General features: G+C 71.4%; 2 protein-coding genes across 3 annotated transcripts; one reads left to right on the plus strand and one right to left on the minus strand.

Annotated features, from left to right (window-relative positions):
- Positions 1–502: 502 nt before the first annotated feature.
- LOC134150432 (discoidin, CUB and LCCL domain-containing protein 1-like) lies at positions 503–11,536 on the minus strand. The gene is made up of 17 exons (XM_062594355.1): positions 11,299–11,536; positions 10,671–10,865; positions 6,283–6,486; positions 5,805–6,023; positions 4,424–4,561; positions 3,762–3,813; positions 3,393–3,465; positions 3,121–3,254; positions 2,960–2,997; positions 2,683–2,877; positions 2,138–2,259; positions 1,872–2,040; positions 1,670–1,762; positions 1,497–1,587; positions 1,346–1,383; positions 1,141–1,233; positions 503–1,016 (listed from the first exon to the last, which is right to left on the minus strand). The coding sequence occupies exons 1-17, from the start codon at positions 11,534–11,536 to the stop codon at positions 589–591; spliced, it is 2,520 nt and encodes an 839-aa protein (XP_062450339.1). The 3' UTR covers positions 503–588.
- On the plus strand, positions 11,352–15,595 carry LOC134150292 (uncharacterized). Of its 2 annotated transcripts, XM_062594095.1 has the most exons (10): positions 11,352–11,814; positions 11,962–12,098; positions 12,365–12,443; positions 12,841–12,969; positions 13,182–13,246; positions 13,541–13,642; positions 13,849–13,929; positions 14,198–14,349; positions 14,620–14,742; positions 15,165–15,595. In XM_062594095.1, exons 1-9 carry the CDS (start codon positions 11,535–11,537, stop codon positions 14,696–14,698), a joined length of 1,104 nt encoding a protein of 367 aa, XP_062450079.1. In that variant the 5' UTR covers positions 11,352–11,534; the 3' UTR covers positions 14,699–14,742; positions 15,165–15,595. The 2 variants fall into 2 exon arrangements, with proteins under 2 accessions (XP_062450079.1, XP_062450078.1); XM_062594094.1 differs by having other exon boundaries at positions 13,182–13,642.
- Positions 15,596–15,877: the final 282 nt, after the last annotated feature.

The raw sequence follows: 15,877 nt of genomic DNA on the forward strand, positions 1-15,877 counted from the left end.
GGCCCGGACCCGCGTTAGCGCGCCCCGTGCGCGGGTCTGTGCGCGCCCGTCGCTGGCAGCCTGTATCTGCGCGGGCTCAGGGACAAGCCCGAGCCTGCGGGGATCTATAGGTGCCCGGGTCTGGGTCTATAGGATGCCCTGTAGGCGCCTTGTAAGCACTCGGGGCGGGCAGGCGTGCACCAGCACCATCGGCGTTCCCGCAGAAAATACAGCGCGCCGGGGGCCCTCGGCTTTGCTGCCTGCCCCCGAGCTCTGCTGCGGAGTGTAAAACGTCGCTGAGCGGCGGGGAGAGCCCCCCACCCGGGCGAAAGCGGGGCGCCGGGGAGCGTTCGGTGACGGCAAGCAGCGACGGAATGGTTTATCTACATGTATTATGTGTATTTAAATAGGCTTGCTTTGTAAAAACCTCCCTTTGAGAGCTTGGGGAAGGCCTATGGCCAAGGGCTCGGGCCGCCGGCAGCGCGGCCGGCAGCCCGGCAGGGCGAGAAGGGCCCCGCGCGGCGGCCGCGCTTTCCCCTTCGCCTTCTCCCCGCTGACAGGGCAGCTGCGTCCTCCGGCGCGGCGGAGGCCATCTCCCCCCCTGCGGCTTCACAAGGGTTCGTGGTACACGTGCGAGAGCGCACAGTCTGCGAGCTGGAAATGGGACCCCCGTGGAGAGGGCGCGGGTGCCCCGGCCACCGAGTCCCCGCCGGGGCTGGCAGTCCGCTCCGGCCGGGGGGGTGCACAGAGCCCGCCGGGCGCCTCCGCGGGCCGCGGGGCGGGCGAGTGGTACCGCGCCGAGCCGAGGCACCCGGAGCGGCTCGGGGTGCCGGCTGGCTCGGGCGCCTGCTCGCTGAACGGCGTGGCGTACTCGGGCTCGGGCGGCAGCGGCTCCGCGTACTCGTGGTGCTTCCCCGGCACATCGTAGTGGCTCGCGACCAGCGGCAGCGCGTAGCCTTCATCCGGGGGCGGCTTGAAGGTGGAGGGGCCCGTCTGGCCGCCGGGGCTCGCCTGCAGCATGTCCGGCTCGGCGTACTCTGCAAGGGGGCCGTCAGCGGCTGCTCGGGGCGCTGGCGCCGCCGTCCCATTCCCGCCGAGATGGGCACGCGGTGCCAGGCGGGGACCGGGCTCCCCGGGGCCCGGCTCCGGCGTCGCCGTTACCTGCCGAGGGGTCGGCGCCGAGGTCCGGCGGCGCGGGGAAGGAGGCCAGCGCGGAGCCGGCGGGCGGCAGGCTCGGCTCCGGTGTGGGGTGCCCTGAGCGGAGGAGAGGAGAAGCCCCCCAGGTGTCACCTGCCGCCTCCCAGGACGCTCGCGTCCCCGTGGGACGCCGCGGAGGAGAGCCGGCGCCCCGGCCGCGCGCCTTTACCTTCCGCCAGCCCGCAGTGCAGCTCGGCCGCGGGCTTCCTGCGAGGGCAGAGAGGGAAGTGGGGGGCGCGGGGCCGCCGGAGCAGCCACCGAGTCGCCCCGCGTCGCCCACCGCGCTCTCGGCCCCGGGCCGGGAGCGGGGTGGGACCCACCTTTTCCGGTGGCAGAGGAAAGCCAGCAGCAGGAGGCCGGAGCAGAGCAGCACGAAGCCGCCGACGAGCAGCATGACCAGCAGCGCGGAGCCTGCGCGAGGGAGGGCGGCGGGAGCGGAGAGCGGCGCCGGGCTCCGCCGGGGACCCCCCTCCCCTCCCCTCCGTGCACCCACCTGCCTTCTCTGGGTCCAGGGCGACGCCGGGCACGGGCGTGCGGGTGGCCAGGCTGCCGGGGGGGACGGGGACCTCCTTCGGGGCGCTGGGCGCTGCGGGGCAGAGCGGGCGCCGCGAGCGTGGTGCAAGGTGGCAGCTCCCGTGCAGGGACCCTCGTGTCCCCCCCCACCCCGCCCGCCGCCGCGGGCACCGAGGACTCACCGTAGGGCCGGGGCGCCCTCATCCGCGCCGGCTGGCAGCCCAGCAGGGCCACCTTCAAGGCGATGCGCTGGTGCCAGCGCTGGGGCGTGATGCGCACGTAGCGGGCCACCACGGGCGGGATGAAGGCGTTGGCGACCTCCTCGCGGCTGTCGGCGTTGCCTTCGAAGACCTGGCGGGGAGGAGGAGGCGGCGGCGGAGGACGGGCAGCGCCGCGGCACCCCCGGGCGCCCGCCCGGCCTCTCGCTCCGCGCCCGCCGGCCGCCCACCTTGTCCTCCTGCCCGCCGCTGCCCTTGTAGGTTCTCCAGTTCTTCCCGTCCCGGCTGGAGGAGACCCGGTAGGACTCCACGTAGTAGTCGTACTCCTCCGAAGATCCCTTGGTGATAATCCCTGTCGGGGGGCCGTGGGCTCAGAGCCGGGGGCAGCGACCAGCCCGGCGGAGCCGATAACCTCCGGCGCCGGCTCCCGGCCCGCGTTCCTCCCTCCTCCGGCCTTACAATGTCCCCATTTTCCTCGCCGCAATTAGCAGGCGTGTTCGGGGCCGGCCGCACAAAGCGCCCGTTTTCGGCGGGCTCCGGCCGAACAAAAGGCGCTTGCTGGCGCCGGATGCAAGAGCATAACATTAACGTGTCCGTCGTGGAGCCGGAGGGCGGCGAGCGGGGGCGAAAGCAGGGAGGAAAAGAGCAGAGGACAGAGGGAGGCGGAGGGGGGAGGAGGGCAGCTGCTGGGGCCGCATCCCAGTTTGCACCAGTATAAGAGCAGTGGGGGAAGAGGGGCGCTGGGATGGGGCAGCTGGGGCGAAGCTCCGCTGACCTGTGACGTTCCTGCGGGCGCCCAGGTCCAGCTCCAGCCAGGCGGCCTCGGAGCCCGGAGCGGCGGCCCAGGAGCGGCCGGCGGCGCCGAGCTCGGCCCGCTCGGCCGTCCAGGCGCGGAGCTGCCCCAGCGCGTCCACCTCGTGCCAGGAGGACGAGGCGTTGAAGGCGGCCACGGCGAGGGCATCGCCGCAGGCTGCGGCGGGAGGGAGGCGTCAGCGGAGGGTTTCGGCAGCCAAAGCCGCGGCCGGCTTTCCGGGGAAAGGGGGAAGAAATACCTCGGTGGAACACGAGCCGCTTCTCGGAGAGGGAGCCCCTGCGGGAGCGAAAGCGCCGGGAGCGTCGCCGGGACGGCGCCGAGACCGGCAAAGCCGGGCTTGGAGGGGAGGAAGGGGGGGGGGGATGCCCCGACGCGGAGCGGCGCCAGCCCCTCGCCCACCTTTTGGAGCGGAGCCCGTTGGCGAAGGCTGCCTCGTAGAGCGTGACGCCCTTCTCCCGCGTCACGGCCACCTGCCCGCCCAGCTCGTCGGCGATCGCCCCGGCGTGCACGGCCGCCTTGCACAGCACCGAGGTCTGCGGGCGCGCGGTGAGCCGCCCGCCGCACCCACGGACGCCCCGAGCTTCCCCCCCCCCGCCCCTCCAGCCGGGACGGAGGTGACGAGCGGCCCGGCACCTCCGGGTGCCCCCCCGGCGGGCAGAGCTGGCACTCACGTCTCGGTAGCCTTGGTGCACGTTGCCCCAGATGTCCCCGGCGATGCCCTTGCAGCCGGCGGGGCAGTACACGCTGCAACACACGGCCGGGGGCGCTCAGAGCCGGCGCCGCCGCGCCGCTCATCCGCCTGCTTTTGCTCTCCCCCAGCCCCTCTCCACCCCCCCCCCAGCAAGCCCCAGTCTCCGGGATGGGGATGGGGACCGATGGGGTCCTGATGGGGGTCTCGCAGCGATGCCCCAGCCGGGACCGGTTGCGAATCCAGGCGGGACAGAAACCAGCCTCCCCGCTCGGCCCGGACACCTCCCCGAGCGGTTCGCGTGGCACCCCGCGGGGCCCGGCACCCTCGGTGCGCGGGGACGGGCGCTCACCTGATGTGCTCCTGCGCGTAGTGGGTGCCTTTCACCAAGCAGGAGACCAGGTCTGCAAGGCAGGGACGCCCCCGAGGGTGAGGGGCCGTGCGGGACCCCTGCCTGCACCCGGCTCTGCCCCGGGGAGCCCCGGCCCCACAATGTTCCCAAATAAGACCATGCTCCGGATGGTGGTTGCCCTGAGGGTCCCGGCACCCCTGGGGGGTCCCAGAATCCCTGGGGGGGGGTCCTGGCATCCCTGAAGGTCCCAGTACCCCTGGGGGTCCCAGCACCCCTGGGGGTCCTGGCATCCCTGGGGGGGGGGGGGTCCAAACACCCCTGGGAGTCCCAGCACCCCTGGGAGGGGGGGGGGGGTCCCGGCACCCCCGAGGGTCCCGGCTGCCCCGTATCTGGGGTTAGTCCCGGAGAGCTGGGCTGGCCGGAGCCGCTGCGCCCGCTGCGGGATTGCTCCCGCGCCGCGGTCCCTCCAGCCCCACTGCCCCCATCGCCCGGGGCTGCCGGTCCCCGTCCTCCCCACCGCCTCTCCGAGGCTCTGCCGTGTCCCCGAGCTCCTTCGTGCCCCCCACCCCTCCAGGGAGGAAAATCCCGGGTGTTCAGGGAGCGCGGGGCGATGGGAGCCCGCCCTGGGGGGCGTCCCGCCGGCGGGTGCCGCTGCCCCTCACCTGGGTGCTGGGAGGTGGCGTAGGAGAGCAGGAGGCCCCGTCCGGAGCGGTGGCTGGTGCTGTTGAACAGGACCGTCACGGCGCTGGCGTTGGTCACCAGGAGCGGGGCCGCGGGACCGGCGTTCCTGCAGTAGGGCCCTGCCGGGCCGCGGGGCACCGGGCAGCTCAGGCACCCACAGAGCCCGCGGCACAGCGTCCCCGACCCTCCCTGCCTCCCCCCGTCCCCCCCTTCGCAGGAGCCGCGGAAGCTGCCTCCTAAATCCATCGGCACAGCGATCCGTTTAATCCAAATTAATTTGCGGTCTCCATCTCCCTGATTAACACTAGAGCTTAGCAGGCCAACGAGGCGGGGGGGAGGTTTGGGGACATCGCTGATCCCCAGTGGGAGCAAGAAGTGGCCCTGGCTCTGCATCACGCCCATCACCGTGGCCTCTTGGCATGTGGATACGGCACTGTCGGAAGCAGGGCCGCATCCAGCCGGGAGAGCGCAGCCAGCTGCCGCCGCGGCGCAGCCCGCGCCAGACGCTGCCGCACGACTGACGTCTCCGGTACGTGCCGCCGCCGGCTCCGGAGAGCCGTGGCCGGGGCGGCCGAGCGCCCTGCTCCTTCCCGCGGCGCCCCGGTGGGAGAGGCAAAGGGACGAGCAGGGAAACGGGGCGCCAGCGCCCACGGCAGAAAAGGGGTCTCCGGGCTTTGGGGAGCAGGGAGGTGGGGATGAACCTGTCCCCGAGGCCGGGCGAGAGAGGATGGGGACGGAGCCGGGACGGAGCCGGGATGGAGCCGGGACGGAGACCTCCGTGCCGCCCCCACGGATGGAGGAGAGGGCAGCAAAGCCCGGAGAACAGGGTGGGAAAATAATTAAATAAATAAATCGCGGCCGCTGGGAACGGCGGCTGACTGGAACTGGCTCTTTTCCACCGCGACGTCCGCGGCGGTGCCGAGGGAGACGCTGGCCGCGTTCCCGGCACGGACCCCCCCCCACCGCCCCCGCCCCGGCGGAGCACAAAGCGGCCCTCTCTCCCGGGCCCGCGCTCCACCCCCCGCGCCGCGGCGGCGCCCGCCCCGGCCCCCCGCCACCGCCGGGGTCCCCCCCCCCCCGCATCCGCTCTGCCTCCTGGCAAACCCCTCCGGATGCTCGTCCCGTCTCTCCGGGAAAATCCCGGGAGCGTTCGGGCAGCCCCCGAGTTACTTCATCGGCGGCTGCACGTTCCCATCCGCCCCCCCGGTTCATGATCCCCCCCCCCTCCAGGGATGCTATCGGCTAAAAAGCCGGATTTTCCCGATCTCCTCCTTAGCCGGCGCTTTACGTAACGTGCTCCCGCGCAGCCGGAGCCCCTCGGCTGCCTCGGTTTCCCCCCGGGAGCCTCCGCGACGGCCCTACCGTAGGCGGCGCCGGCGTCGGCGAGCAGCCGCAGGGAGCCGGCCGCGCAGCCCTCCGACGGCTCCAGGTCCACGTCGCCGAAGGCCAGGACGAGCGAGGCGCCCGGCGGCGCCCGCAGCCGCCACCGGCAGCCCGTGTGGTTGGGGTAGGTGCCCGGGTAGTTTTTGGAGCTCAGCGTCCCGCCGCGGGGCGTCAGCACGGTGTGGCCGCAGCCGTCCCCTGCGGAGAGAGGCGAACGGGCTCAGCGGGATCCGATCCCAGCCGCGCCGTGGGATGCAGCTTCCCCGGACCCGGCGACGAGCAGCTTCGCTCGCGCCGTGCCTCGGTTTTACCCGCTCGGGGAAACGGGGCTGGGAAAAGCCCCTGGCACCTGGAGCAACTCCACGTGTTCCCCTACTGCAACAAAAAAAAAAAAAAAAGAAAAGAAAAGAAAAAAGAAAGAAAGAAAGAAAGAAAAAGAAAGAAAAAGAAAAACCACCGTTGGGGCTTCGTCGCTGGCGATTCCCGGAGGAAACGGCACCGAGAGGCTCCCGCGAGCCCCTGGCCGCAGCCTGCCAGCGCCCGGCACCACGGCGGCTTTTCTCCAGGCTCGCTGCCTCCAGGCACGTCCCAAAAAAGCCGATTGGAAAGCGCCGGGCGCTGGGCACCGGCGGGGATTTCTTGCTGGATCTGATTAACTGAACTTAGCAACCCTGCCCCGAAAGAGAAGCTGCAGAAAGCGGCGGCCGCCAGAGCCAAACCTCCGGCTGCGGGCCTGCGTGCCGGCCGCGGTTCGGCATCCGAGCAGCCCCCCCGCCCCCCCCAGCCCTCCCGCGGCCGGAAAGAAAAGTCATTGAAGGGCGACGCTTCGCGCCGCCCGCCCCTGCCTTGGCTCCCCGCGCCGTCTCCGGGAGACAGCGCGAGGGGAAAAAAGAGAAACCCAGCAGTGGAAAAACTTGCAGGGAAAGCGGAGGAGTGGGGGGAGCCGGAGGCGGAAGATCCCGGCCCCCCGCGCCGCTCGCTCCTCGCCGGCAGCCAAACCGGGAGGCTCGGTGCGACGGCAGGAGGTCGGAGCCCACGGGGGGGGGGGGGGGGGGGGGAACCGAGGCAGGGGAGGCTGCAGCGGCAGCCCGGGCTCGCCGCGTCGGCCGCCGCGGGCTACGGGCACCGGGGATCCCCGCCCCGGGCGGCCGGGTAAATCCACCCCCACGCGGGACTCGGGGGCTGAGTTTCCCCCCCCCTACACCCCCCAGATGGGATTTGCGGGAGGGTTTAATCAAGACGGGGGGATCCTGGTTTAATCTGCTTGGCGGAGGGCCCGGGGTGGAGGCAGGAAACCCCCCCCCCCCAATCCTGGGAACTGACACCCTGGAGAGAAACACCCCAAGCTGCCGCCGGCGCGTGCCGGCGATAGGCCAAGAGCCGCACGCGCCCCAGGGACTCCGCTCCCGGCCCGCGCCGCCCGTCGAGATGCTATCGAGCGGCCGATAACCGCAGAGCGAAAACCGAGACTGCGTTTCGCACCCGACGCCCGGGGAACCCGCTCGATTAATTGACTCCCACGCTCCAGGGGCGGCCGTAAGGGGAGCCAGGAGGATGCCACCCGCCGCCAGCAGGCTCCTGCCCTGCCCGACCGCCCGGCGTTGCTATTCCCGGGGCTCCTCCGACAGGCAAAGGGCTTCGGAGGGGCAGAAACCCTTTTCCTCCTATTTCTATGCCTGGCTGCCCAGCGTGGGCACAGACCCATCTCTGCTCCAAGCCCCCTGCTGAAAACAGGGCTGAGATCCACCGTCAGCTCCCGAGCCGGTGGCTCGGAGTCTCGTCCCTTCTCCAAGGATGGGGCTCCCCCGTCACCCCGCACGTGAAAACCGTTCCCTCGCACCCAGCTGGAACGTCCCTTCCCGCCGCGTGATGCCCGCTCCTCCAAGGGGAGCCTGGCTCCGGCCCTTCCCACCGCCAGCACGCTCCGGGTTGGGGGTGAGAGGGACATCAGCCCCCAAATCCGCCTGCTCCGGATGTCCCGGTTCAGGCGAGGATGGGACACATCCTGCTGGAAACGGCAAATGCAGTGCTGGGGGGATTTTGGAGGAGGGGTTGTCTCGCTCGGCACCTCGCGCGGCCCTGCGGAGAGGCATCCGCGTGAACCGCGTTTGGGAGATTCCTGCCCGAGATTTGTTTGTTTTCTCACAGGATGTGGGAAAGACAAAACAGAGCAGATGCTGCGGGAAAAGCCCAGCGTGCCGGCACACTCCGCCTCCGCAGGAGGCAGCCGCGCCGCGGGCCCCGGCCCAGCGCCGCGCTTCCCGCCGCGCACCGCTGCCGCCGCTTAACCCTCAAAGCCACTGCTGGATTCGGGCGGAAAAACTGCAAGGAAAAGTCTCCTGGCTGCCCTCAACAGACACTGTTCAGCAGAGCAGCTTGTCCCAAAAACACAGCTGGAGAATGCAGCGTTGTTCCCCGTACATTAGTCCCGGCCCTGTGACTCAGTTTCCCCTTGCCAAAAAACACAGTGGTGCTTTTGCTTTCCCCCGTCCAAGCCTCCTTGCTCTGGGACAAGCTTGGAAATGAGAAACCCCCGGGAAGCACAAGCCCCGGGCTCGTGGGTGACCCTCCCATGTCTTCTGGGCGAGATTTGGCTGAACATCCCCAGCGTCGCACTGGGCTTGTTCCATTCCCAACTCCAGCCTGGCCAGCGGTGCAAATCTTGCACGAACCCAAGCTCCCAGGAGGTCGCCTGGATGGGCGGCGGGGGAAGAGGGCTTGCACAAATCTCTGCAGACGGAGCCCGCTGCAAGATTTATCCAGCTGTTAACCCTAAGCTGCAGCAATCCGGTGCAGACTCAGGCCTGCGGAGATCCCAGCTTCCCTAGCAGAGCCTGCAGACCCAGCCGTGCCGCCCCGGGGCGCTGCGGCCAGGATGGAGCCGACCCCAGGACGGGGTATCCATGGGCAAGGCCGGCACCAGGTGTCTGGAGTCCGTCCGGGACCATGGGAGCAGCCGCAGGGGCCGGGGTCGCTGCCCGGGACGGATGGCAGGAAAGTGGCCGGGCCAGCTACGCCTTCGTTTCCTTCCCGGTGGCCGTTTCCAGCCCTCCATCACCATTTCCCGGTTTCCCTGCCAGTTTCCTTTGGGAACATCGTCCTGTAGCCCTGGGGCAGTGTCTTGGTGGCTGTCGGAGCACCCAGTGGCGATGTCCCGCTGCCCCCCATGCTGCCACTGTGGGGAAGGGGGCTTTGGGGCACACGTCCTTGCTCCTCCCTTCTCCCAGCTCTGCTCGAAACCTGCAGGAAGGGGGATCTGGGACAAGCATGGGACATGTCCCGCCCCATCCCCTCCTGGGGGCACACAGCAGGGAGGTGGCACCGGGATGCGGCTGGACAGGGCACGAGGCCAGTACCCCCGAGCAGGGGGGCACGCTGGCACTGGGGCTGGAGCAGGATATGGGTGCTGGAGCTGGGGGACAGTGGGGAGCCCGGGCTGGCCCAGTCCTGGGGCCAGGCGGGATGAGAGGAGGGTAGGGGTGCCGGAGGCAATGGGAGCCTGTCCCCATCCGGTAGTGGGGTGGGGGACAGCAGGGACCCCATCCTGGCATGGTACCTGGGACAGCGGGGAGCCCATCCCGAGCCGATCCCGATCTGGGGACAGTGGGGACTCTGGGGGCGATCCCTACCCGGGGACAGCAGGGAGCCCGTCCCGGGGCGATCCCGATCCGGGGACAGTGGGGAATCCCGGGGCGATCCCGATCCGGGGACAGAGGGGAGCCCGTCCCGGGGCGATCCCGATCCGGGGACAGTGGGGAATCTCGGAGCGATCCCGATCCGGGCGCAGCGGGCAGCGGCCCCGGCGCGGTCGCTGCGCGGCGCACGGCCCATCCCGGAGGAAAGGCCGAGGGAAGCGCGGACCCGCTGGGTGCCCGTCGGGGCTCCCGCGGCCGGTGTCGCGGGGCAGGGGCAGGCGGTCCCGACGCCCGCAAGCTGCACTCACCGTCCTGGCCGCCGGCCGGCCGCAGCCCCAGCGGGCCCAGCAGGAGGCAGCGGCGGAGCAGCGCCAGCGCCAGCGCCCCCGCCGCCCCGCCGGCCGCCCGCATCCTCCCGCCGCCGCCGCCGCCGCCGCCGCCGCCGCCGCCGCGCCCGCCGCGCCGCGCCCGCCCCCGCCCGCCCCGTCGCGCCCATTGGCTGCCCGCGCCCAGCCCTGCGCCGCCATTGGCCCGCCGCGCTGTCAGTCAGCTGCCGCTGGCCCGCAGGGGGCCCGGAGTGCCCGGTTATGGAAGGGGCGGTGGGGCCGGGGCACGGGGGGCTCCGGGGGGCCGGACCGGGCCGGGACACGGCGGTCCGGGGAGCCCTGGGGGTCCCGAGGGCATCGGGCCGGGCCGGGGGTCCCGGGAGTGCCTGCCTGGGCCGGGTCCCGGGGAAAGCTTGGGGTGCTCGGGGCTTGGGGACACGGACCCACCGAGACACGGTTGGGGAGAGATCCCACCTTGCCTGTTTTGGGGACATGGGGCGAGGTAGGGGACAGACCCCACCGTGGTCCCCCGGCTCAGACCCGGGGCGCAGACCCCCAGGGTCCCCTCGCTCGGGGCCTGGGGAAACGTATTGCCCAGGGCGGGCTCGGGATAGATCACCCCAAGTCCCCTCGCTCGGCCCCGGGGACGCGGAGTCCTCGGGGCACAGCTGCGAGTGTCCCGTCCCCCTTCTGCACCCCCCACCCCGAGCCACCCAGGCGGGGGCAGAACCCCCCTGTGCCCCCCGGCCCGTCGCTCGTGTGTCCCAGCGGAGCCGTCGCCAGCCCCGTCCGAGCCCAGCCCCTCTGCAGAGCCCGGGGGGGCTGCGGCATCGTCGACCCGCACAGGGACCCTAGAGATTGTGGCCCCCGGTGACATCTGTCACCGTCCCCATCTCCCAGCGCCGCCACGTGGTAGCGAGTTTTCCCAGGACGTGGATTTCTGCTCGTGCCGGGGTTTTTGCACGCTTCCTCGGCTCGGGAGGCGGCAGCTGCAGCGCCAGCCCGACGCGTGCCGGGGACTCGCCAGCGCGGCCTCCGGAAGGGAGAAGCAGTTGCCAAGCTGGCGGCAGATGAGGGATCTGCATCCCAAACCAAAAAAAACTCAAGGCTCTGCGACAGGAAACAAATTTTAACAAACTTGAGCACAAAAAACCCTACAACAAGGCATCTCTTTCTGCCTCCTGGGTGCCAGCCCTGCTAGACGACGGCTCTGGGGTGCTGCGTTGTGCTCGGGGCTTCAGCCGAACATCACCGCGCCAAGCGCTCGCCGCGCAGCCGGCAAAGCCGTGGCAAGGCAATGGCTGCCCAAACCCCCGGGTGCTGGTGTGGCCCCAAACCGGTGTGGGAGGAAGGGGCAGGTGGGGACCGCGGGGGCTCTGTGGCCGGGGACAGCGGCTGGGCGCTGCTGGCCGCGTGTGCAGCGGCACCGGGGCTGGCGCCCCCCGCGCAGGGGCTGGAGCGGAGCCCGGCCCTGCCAGCCGGCAGAGACGCCTCGTCCGCTCCCTCTCTGACACGGGCCCGTGTCGCGGGCGCATCGGCGCCGGCGCTCGCGGGTCACAGTGGCCTCGGCGGTGGTGTCGGGCGCTCGCGGCCGGGCGCCGCAGTCCTCGGGCGACCGAGGAGGTGGGAGGTGGCGCGTGGAGCTGCTCGGTGGTTTGACCGCGAGAACGAGCAGCACTTTCGCACCTCCCGTTCCTCCTGCGGCTTCGGGCGCCCAGCGTGGGCGGCTGCGAGCCCCCGCCGTAGCCATGCTTCGGAGGGACGGCAGGAGGAACGACCCCCCCAAGCGCGTGCGCTTCCAGCTGCCCGAGAGGCACTGGCGGGAGGAGCTGGAGCTGGAGCGGCAGGCGGCCGCCGCTGCCCTTGGGGACGCGGAGGACGCCTGGAGCTCTGCCGCGCTGCCGTGGGGGGAGCGCAGCCCGGAGGGCGAGCGCGGGCTGCCGCGCGCGGGGCCGGCTCGCGGGGCCGGGAGGACCTGGCTGCGGGCCGTGAGGTTCCGCCTCCGGGCGCTGGGCAGATCCTGCGCGGGTGAGGAAGCGCCGCGAGCCGCCGGCGCCCCGGGCGGGGAGGCAGCTCCCTGCCCCGGCAGCCCCCCGAGCCTCAGGAGCAAGCGGGGCTCGTGCCGCGGCAGGCGGGCGCCGGCGCTCACGCCTGGGGCTCGGCCCTTCCTTGCAGTGCCGGCTTTGCGCTCCGGCAAGAGGCTCTTGCGGAGGCCCCGGGCGCCCGCGGAGACGCTCGCTGCCACGGGCGTCGAGGAGGAGCGAGGGGAGCGCGGCACCGTCGCCTCCAGCCCGGCCAGCGCCCAGGACCCGGTGAGCCAGGGCAGCGCCCGGCGCGCAGCTCTCGGGACTCCCGCGCCTGCCGCCGAGCCGCCGAGCCCGGGGCGCAGGGTCCCGACCCCTCCTGCCGCAGCGGGGGCTGCGCCCGGCGCGCGCCGAGCACCAGCGCGGCGCCTCCAGCAGCCCTGCGCCGCCTTCGCCCTCCCCGCCCAGGGCCCCCGGCCTCCCCCGGGGTCCCGTCCCCCCGCAGCTCCCCCCGCCCCGCTGAGCCGGTCTCTTCCCCACCCTTGTCCCCAAAGCTCGAGCAGAGCCTCGACGCCGGCGTCCCCAGCGCTGAGGAAGGGCAGATCCCTTCGGGCGGAGATGACTCCGGGATGGGTAAGCCCCTGGGTGCCGGGGTGCCCGGGGAGCAGGGCTGGCGGGACGGGGACGTGCCGGGCTCGCGCTGGGCCGAGCGCAGCTGCCGGCTGCAAAGGGCGTCTCGTCCCGGCGACGCCAGGAGAGCTGGGGGAGCCGGGAGGGATTTGCAAGGAGGCGTTTGGCGCGTGCTGGCGAGGCAGCCCGCGGGCAGGGCAGTCGGGGGCGGGAAGCGCCGCGGGGCCCCCGCGAGGTTCACCCGCCCGGCCCGCTGCTGCTGTTTGCCTGGCTGCTCCAGCAGCTCAGGACACGTGTGGCTCCTGGGCGGCGCAGGCTGGGTAACGGGCGTGCTTGGCGGGAGCAGCGCTCGGTCACTCTCTTCTCTTCCCCCTTCGTCCCCCTCGTGCCCGTGTCGCAGAACAACCTCCAGCAGCGGAAGAGCAGCCCCCGGCGCCCCGCTGCGACGAGGTTGTAGATGCGGCCGTCACGTACATCTCCAAGTACGTGAAGGACCTGGCCGCCTACATGGAGGAAGCCATCTGCCAGGGTAGGCAGGCAAGGGCGGAGGGTGAGGTCTGGCGCCCAGCGGGAGCGGGCTGGGCGCCGGGGGCTGCTGGGGGGCAGAGGGGCGGCAGGGGCAGGGGTCAGTGTGTGTGCCCCCGCGAGCGGTCCTGCACGGGGTTGTCGCGGGGAGCCCAACAGCAGGGAAGTCCTGCTGGCTTTGGAGCTCTCTTTTCACCTCTGCCCTTTTCCTTCCAGAAATGGAGCTCGCCAAGGAGCTCCAGGCCTTTGGCAGATCCTTCAGGAAGATCTCCGTCCCAGGGGTGAGCTGGTGGGGATGGGGAGCCCCCAAGCTCGTCCCACAAAGCCCGGCGCCCTGGGTGCTGGGCTCCCCTGCCCGCTGCCTGCCGGGGCTCGGCCCCGGCAGCTCCCGCAGGCCCCGCGGCGCCTGCCGGCCCTCTCCTCGCAGCCTGGCGCTCCGCGGGCCCAGCCAGGCTGGCCTCGACGGGAGCGGGCAGCCGGCCGAGGCTCCCGCTCTTCCCTCGCCTTCAAGGAGGTACGTGCTGGGTCTCGCTAGGTCGCGGTCAGGCCCACCAGCATGCTTTCTCCTTTCTCAGCCGTCTGGGCCAGCCCTGGAGACTCCTGCGCCGTCCCAGCAGGAGGACGTGGCTCTGCAGGAAGGCCCCCGAGACGAGGAGCGGCCAAAGCAGAGCCTCGAGGTGGGAGAGCCGCCCAAGGCAGACTGTCGCCCCGGCACCCGCACGGGGATGCTGCCGCACACGCGCGTGCGGGCGCAGCCCTCGCCCAGACGGCGGGGTGCAGAGCGGCGCCGGTCAGCCGCAGGGCAGTGCCGGCCATCGCCCTGCTCCCCGGCAGCCTCCTGCTCCCGCTCCAGCTCTCGAGCTCTTCCTCTCTCCCTCTTCAGGCCCTGGGACAAACGCTGCTCATCAACCAGCAGCTGCTGGAGAAGATGGAGCAGCAGTGGCGGGAGGCCGAAAGGCAGCTGGTAAAGAAGGGGGACTCTCCGTGTGTGCTGGCTGGGGGCTCCCCGAGCCAGCCCCAGGGCTCCCGCTCACGCAGGCGGCCTTGCAGCTCCGTCCCCTTGCTCTTCCCCTGGGGCCGGGAGCAGCGCTGCGGGAGAAAAGAGCCCTGGGCAAGCCCGTCCTCGGGAGAGGGTCCCTCCAACCCAGAGCTCGGAGCTCGGCCCTTCCTATTTGGCCTTGCTCTTCCCGCTGAATCCGCACTCAGCCTGCCTCCCTCTCCTGCTCTGGTAGCAAAAGGAAAAGGCCGAGCTCTGCTGGCTGCCCTGCTCTGAGGATGTGGGAGAGGAAGGGCAGGAAGAGCCGGCGGAGGAAGAGGAGCCGGGTGCCCGCAGCACTGCCCGGCGCGAAGGCTGGCGCAGCTGGAGGAGGGAGCTGAGGCGATGGTGAGAGCAGAGCTGCCCTGGCCGGGGCCGCGCAGGGAGCCCGCTCGGGGCTGCGCTGAGCCTGCGTAGGGGCGCGCAGGACCTTTCTGCTGGCGCTCTGGCGGGAGGGAGAGCTGTCTGCTGCTGGCTGCGGGTGCCCGGGGCAGATGCCCAGGTGCCTGCAATGCAGGGTGCCGGCTGGGAGGGAGCCCAGACACTTGGGTGCGTGGGCAGAGAGTTCATCCTTGCGCCCTCTGAGCTCTTTTCCTTTCTTCCTCTCCCTTCCTGCAGCTTGGAGACCCAATGGCAGCTGCTGCAGCAGCCAGAAGGCCTGATGCTTTACGCCAGGTGGCTGCAGATAACAAATTAATGAAGAGCATCACCTTTCCGAAGTGCTACGCGTGCAGCCGAGAGGTATTCTTCTGGGGAATCAGGGGCAAAGACAGAAGTCAGGAGCCGGCTTAGTAGGGGCAACAGAGGGAGACGATGCCCCGCGAGCAGGGCGGCCCCGCCGCTGCCCTGGCATGGGGGTGCCCCCTTCTCCCTCTCCCCTGCTCTGGCATAGCCTCAGCTGTGAGCCCTGCGCACTGCAGCGCGGGATTGTGGCAGGGAAAGGTTGCACCTCTGAGGTGCGAAGGCCCTTTCTGAGACCCAGGCAAGCACTCACACGTGCAGACTTGTGAGCAAGAACGGGAGTCCCGGGAAGCACCAGCCTGGGAAGCTGCTGACGTGCTTTGGGGCAGGTCTTCCTCAGCCCTAGCGTGCACCCAGGAGGGGCCCTCACTCCGACACTGCTTTAATCCTCATGGGGCTCTCTCTCTCTTCCTTCTTCCTAGTCTCTTCACTTGCCAGACTGGGGCGAGGTGAGCTGGGCTGGACCTGAGATCACGCTCAGGTTCAGCGGGGAGTCCAGACCACCGGGCAGGTTCAGCGGAGAAAAACAGAGCAGGAAGAGTCTGGTGCTTCTGCCCGTGCGGACGCAGCCATCGTCCCAAGGACCGCCATCCGCGCCCGCCGGTGCCGCACGCCAAGACCAACGCGACGTCTCGGCTCTGCTGGACCCCTTCGGACTGCCCAGCACCGAGCCCGGCCGGGAGCGCTCCGTGCCGCGCCGGGGACCGGACGACGACCCCGTCTGTGCGTCCGCGGGGGAAAGAAGGGCGCAGAGCGCCCCGCGCCCCCGGGCACCTGCTCCCGCCTGAGCTGCTGCCCCGCGTCTCCCTCGCCGGCACCGGGCCGGCACCAATAAACACATGTTGTTCGTTCACCTCGTCCCAGCTCGGTCTGTCCTCGTGCGACGCCGCCGCGGCGCAGCCGGGCCGCAAAACCCCCCGCTGCGGGACCCCCCGCGTGGGGCCTGCACCCACCCCACACACAGCCCCCGTTATGCCACCCGAGGCCCGGCCCGGTGGCCCCACGCAGCTCCGTGGACACCCCACGCGGGGCGGCCCTTCCGCCGCCCACCCGCAGGGGGCAGCGCGGCGCCGCGCGCAGGCCTCGACCGCGGCAAAGCGGCGGCGGCGCCTTTAAGGCAGGCGGCGGCCGGAAG

This window comes from Rhea pennata, chromosome 23 (assembly GCF_028389875.1).
Source record: "Rhea pennata isolate bPtePen1 chromosome 23, bPtePen1.pri, whole genome shotgun sequence".
NCBI lineage: Eukaryota > Metazoa > Chordata > Aves > Rheiformes > Rheidae > Rhea > Rhea pennata.